We start from the raw sequence: 4,964 nt of genomic DNA on the forward strand, positions 1-4,964 counted from the left end.
TAAATCTAAAGTGAAATAAGGGAAATTCAGAACTTGGCTGTTGGATAAACATAATATGCTATAGCAGGTTATTGTCCAGTAAGCAGCACTTAGTACTTTAATTTTTTATTTATTTTTTAATCAGTTACACTTTATTTTACTTCGAATTCACATTAAAATACATTTGGACACAACATGTTGCAAAACGAATCAATCGAATAATCAACTAAAATCGACTACAGAGCAATAAACTGTATTTCTAAATATATATTACAGGATTCGTTTCATATATATATATATATATATATATATATATATATATATATATATATATATATATATATATATATATATATATATATATATATAAAGTTGAATTCGTGCTGTCAGTCACAGCCACTGCCCACTTTGGGCAGGAAACATAAATAATACTCTGTAATATCTGTCATGCATACCACCCCCATGGACGTGTATAAATGGGCGCTACGCGCCAGGACAGTGCTGGCGATGGCGTTTCCTTGTCATCCTGATACGAACGAGTCCGCGTGATGTCAGCTAAGTGCCACAGACAGCGATCTCGCACTGATGAGAACGTCTGCCTGGAAAATGTGACAGTGTGGTCACGCAGCTCTCCTTGAATACATCTGCTGTCTGCTTTGGAGAAAAAGGTAAACCACAACACTGCCTCTCTGCCCTAAGACTGCTGTAAGATTTTCACAAGTGTTGAATAGGAGTGAACTCAGGAGGGACTTTGTCGTATTCTTCCCTTAACGAGCTCTGTAATGTCCTGTTAATTTTGTGTGTACTAGTTAATGAGTATTAATCTGCTACCCCTGGTTCTATTGTTCCCGAGCTGGCCATTTGAATGCAAATGGCTCACATTGTGAAAGCAAGGTGCGTATTAAACTGATGTGTGTCCTGGCTTCTCTGGAATCCAGCAGGAGAGAACGGGGCGGACAGTCCGTCACTGCTCACACCAAGTTCGGCAGAAATGGCAAGTTCTCTCCCTTTGGAAACGGTGATGTCCTGCCCACGGCACGACGGCATGAGCGGGGCTGCGGCGGCTCCCAAGCCTCTGGCCTTTTCCATCGACAGGATCATGTCCAAGACATCGGAACCGAAAGGCACCTCGGCCGAGCGCAGAGGACTAGAGGGTTCCGAGAGGAGGAAGACGATCGGCCTGTGCGCGCCCGTCCCTCGCGTGATCCCCATTCAACCCCTCAGTCACGAGCTCCAGGCAAAGGCGCTTATGAACTATTCTGAGTTTTGGAAAGCTAATTTCAGGGGAACACTGTGCAGTTCTGCGGCGCTGTGTAAATCCACCTGTGGTTTCTGTAGCAAATCGGACCCGGGCTTCAAGCAGTCATTACTGCCAGGCACTCGGGTGATCAAACCGCAAGTGTTACACCAAGCGGTGGCGATGCCCACTAACGGATCTTTGTACTATTTCAACTACCTGGACTCCGCTTATCATCAGTCTGAACTACTAGGTGGACATTTATTTTCCTCCGTAATCGCTAATTCCCAAGCACAAGCCATAAGCGCGCAGCAAAAACTCTTGTTGCTGGAACGCGCGAAGCTTGTCAGCGCGTCGTCCGAGAAATTCCCGAGCCCGCAGTACCCGCACAAGGAGCGCCTACCTGGACAGCTGGACCAGATAGTGAAAGAGAATCAGAGCTTAGTGTCCGAAAAAAGCAGCGTGAAAGTGCAGAACAGGGCGAATAATTGTTCCACCGACGGCAAACCAAAAAACTTCACGTGCGAAGTGTGTGGAAAGGTAAAGAGAAAACATTTTATACTATATCTGAACCAACACTGCTTTCCTTGAGTTTACCTGGGGGGGGGGGGGGGCGCATATAACATTTCTTTCTTCTTTTGTATGGGTGTTTTTAAACTCGATTTCCATGCGTCTCCTTTACCCGTAGGTGTTTAATGCGCACTATAACCTAACGCGTCACATGCCGGTGCACACAGGCGCCAGACCGTTTGTGTGCAAGGTGTGTGGGAAAGGTTTCCGTCAGGCCAGCACACTATGCAGGCATAAGATTATTCACACACAAGTGAGTAAGGCTTTGTGTTCAATTAGAATGAATAAAAAACTTATTGTAGTGTATTATTAGACTATTGCATAAATAATAAGACACAACGTATAAGTATGGAACTATTACATGTATTAGATAATAAACTTAATAAACAAAATATGGTGAAATTTTGTCAGTGTCGTTAGGCTTTAATTTAACTCATAACATTCACATGTAATGTATTTGTATTGAAGTAATAATATATATATATATATATATATATATATATATATATATATATATATATATATATGTAGTCTTAATCAACAAACCTAATCGGATTTTACCCCTGTTCATAGGAAAAGCCTCATAAATGTAACCAGTGCGGGAAAGCTTTCAACAGGAGTTCGACCCTAAACACTCACGTCCGAATCCACGCCGGATACAAACCGTTCGTCTGTGAATTCTGTGGGAAAGGATTTCACCAAAAAGGTAAGTGCGAATTTTTCGTAATCGGAGCTCATTCTTTCGGTTCACAAAAACAGTTTCTAAAATATTAATCTACATCAGTTAAATGATAACATTCGAGGTGAAATATAGGCTAAAATTTTAACTGCGGGACCGAGGCCTCGCGATGCCACTTTAAATACGTTCTGAGTCCCGAAAAGATCGCCATAGCTGCAAATCTGCGTTGGCACTTTAAATGAACTATCCTGAGTAGACTCCCAGACTTCCTACGGGTCAGAACCCAGACCTCTCTTTAATAATCCCACAGTTTTTCACTATTTGCAAGTTTGAGTTTGACAAAGTTTGACAGCTTCTTGACTTCAACAGGCAAAGTACAAATCGGATATGAAACTCTCCTCTTAGAAGTAACTTAATTGTCACCTATTGACCTTTTGCAGACAGGGGACGTCACCTCCTTGCGCATGAAAACGTTTTTACTCGGATATATATTTTTTTCCCTTTCAGGTAATTACAAAAATCACAAGCTGACGCACAGCGGCGAGAAACAGTTCAAGTGCTCGATCTGCAACAAAGCCTTCCATCAGATCTATAACTTGACGTTTCACATGCACACGCACAACGACAAGAAGCCGTTCACCTGCGGGACGTGCGGGAAAGGATTCTGTCGGAACTTTGATTTGAAAAAACACATACGGAAATTGCACGATAACGCCGCCTGTTTATCTGCGCGTGACGATACTTCTAGAGGACTGCAGAACTGAGGCGTCATTGTTTGACCGGGCTTGGACAATCTCAACAAGGTGACAAAAACTGTCGAAGGAGAACGATGGAACGAATAGTTTAATAGTGGAATTGTACATAAATCCGAATAAAATATTATTTAAAATTATTTTATCTGAAAGCGTTTTTATTAACCTATATCATTACTATTTATACCTCGTTATTCATTTACAGTTAATTTTTTTTGACAATCTTCTGATAAGTGTATTTCTAAACATTTATAGATTACCAAATCAGACGCAAGTGTGTTGGGGAAAAAAAACGGAATTTGAAAATGGAAAATGAACGGAATTTGAGACCAAGTTAAATTTTCGTTGTTTTTTTTTTTTTGCCCTCGCTTTAAATAATAATAGCTAGACATTTTAGGAAATAAAATGTATTGAACTCCTCTTTGTTAAAATTATAATTGTAATTCATTTTGTAATTTGATCTATTATATATTACAGGTGTAGGCTATAATTTTTAGAATTATCCACATTCAGTAAGACATTTGCTACGAGATCGGAACACTTGTACGAATTCTATCAAACAAAAAACTTAAGAAATCATTACTACACGCCGAGGATCTTTAGCTGATGAAGGCCAGCATACTTTCAATTCATTACTCTATCATTTTTAAAACCCCAGATCGACGTACCTAGTGAAGCGTTAAGATTGTATTTTCACTGAGACGTCTGACAGATTTGACGCCGTGACCGCGCACTTGACTTCCGTTTAATGGCTCAAATTATCAGATAAAACATGAACCCTTTAAAGGCCGTTATCTTAATCAACTAAAGAGCCCCGGGGGACGCGCATGCACGCAGGCGCGCTCATCAGCCAGGCGATAATAAAGTACTTGGACTACAACAGTCCCAGCTTTCCTCATCGTAGTCAACTTTAATAAACTGTAATATATTCCGCACACGGCTCCTGGAACAATATTATCCTTAGATGCGGACAGAAATTCTGATGAGAGATCGGCGCGTGATTCTAAATCTCTGCGCCCCAATTATAGCGCAATTATGTGCACATCACGGGCTCGCGACGAAGACTAACATTAGGCGCTGAATGGCCTATTCACCTCCCCAGACACAGGCTTCTAGACATGTGTCTTACCACACGTCTTTATTTTATTCAGTACTACGAAGTTCGTTTTAAGATATTACAACTGCGCGAAATATAGGCACACGGATACCAAACTACAAACGAACTTCATTCATACTTCAAAGCAGCAAATCACGTCCACGTGAAGTTTTCATTTCATATGTAATGTAATTTATATATGTATATGTAACAACTGGACTAACGATGAAAAAAATTCATTTATCTCGTTTGGTGCCATACGGATATAATGAACTTGAATGAACTTAGCACAGATGTATCCTAATGTTTCATGTGTAGTGTAAAATAATTCTACCTGATTTCGACGTACAAGTTGGATAGTGAGGTATGGCAAACTACAACAACTTTTAAGTTTTCCCGCTGAGATGGGCCTTGCAAAAGTTACTACAGGCAAAACTCTTGTAGCCAGTGTAAAATTCAACACATCAGAGACGAGTGGTGCGCTAATGATTTTAATTGTACAACAATTAGTGAAAACTCTTCATAGTACGAAACGTGGTAGGAACTAAAGAGATATGTCCAAATAGCAATAAACGCGTGTCCGCCACACGACAACGCACCGCTCGGTTTGAACAGTAAGATACGAAACGTCTCCTCACCCACACTCAGTCC

At 40.7% G+C, this 4,964-nt stretch overlaps 1 protein-coding gene across 2 annotated transcripts; it reads left to right on the forward strand.

The window, feature by feature from the left end:
• The first annotated feature begins 392 nt into the window (after positions 1-392).
• On the forward strand, positions 393-3,676 carry fezf2 (FEZ family zinc finger 2). Of its 2 annotated transcripts, XM_035520529.2 has the most exons (5): positions 393-647; positions 918-1,756; positions 1,905-2,039; positions 2,360-2,492; positions 2,973-3,676. In XM_035520529.2, the coding sequence occupies exons 2-5, from the start codon at positions 971-973 to the stop codon at positions 3,227-3,229; spliced, it is 1,311 nt and encodes a 436-aa protein (XP_035376422.1). In that variant the 5' UTR covers positions 393-647; positions 918-970; the 3' UTR covers positions 3,230-3,676. The 2 variants fall into 2 exon arrangements, with proteins under 2 accessions (XP_035376422.1, XP_081561678.1); XM_081705552.1 differs by lacking the exon at positions 1,905-2,039.
• Positions 3,677-4,964: the final 1,288 nt, after the last annotated feature.

This window comes from Electrophorus electricus, chromosome 22 (genome assembly GCF_041902795.1).
Source record: "Electrophorus electricus isolate QZ-2024a chromosome 22, ASM4190279v1, whole genome shotgun sequence".
Taxonomy (NCBI): Eukaryota; Metazoa; Chordata; class Actinopteri; order Gymnotiformes; family Gymnotidae; genus Electrophorus; species Electrophorus electricus.

Bases quoted from the DNA above. Each gene is read 5' to 3' on its own strand.
- fezf2 (XM_035520529.2), top strand. From the start codon at position 971: ATGGCAAGTTCTCTCCCTTTGGAAACGGTGATGTCCTGCCCACGGCAC. The intron at 1,757-1,904 runs GTAAAGAGAAAA...CTTTACCCGTAG, and splicing joins CGTGCGAAGTGTGTGGAAAG to GTGTTTAATGCGCACTATAA. The intron at 2,040-2,359 runs GTGAGTAAGGCT...CCCTGTTCATAG, and splicing joins ATAAGATTATTCACACACAA to GAAAAGCCTCATAAATGTAA.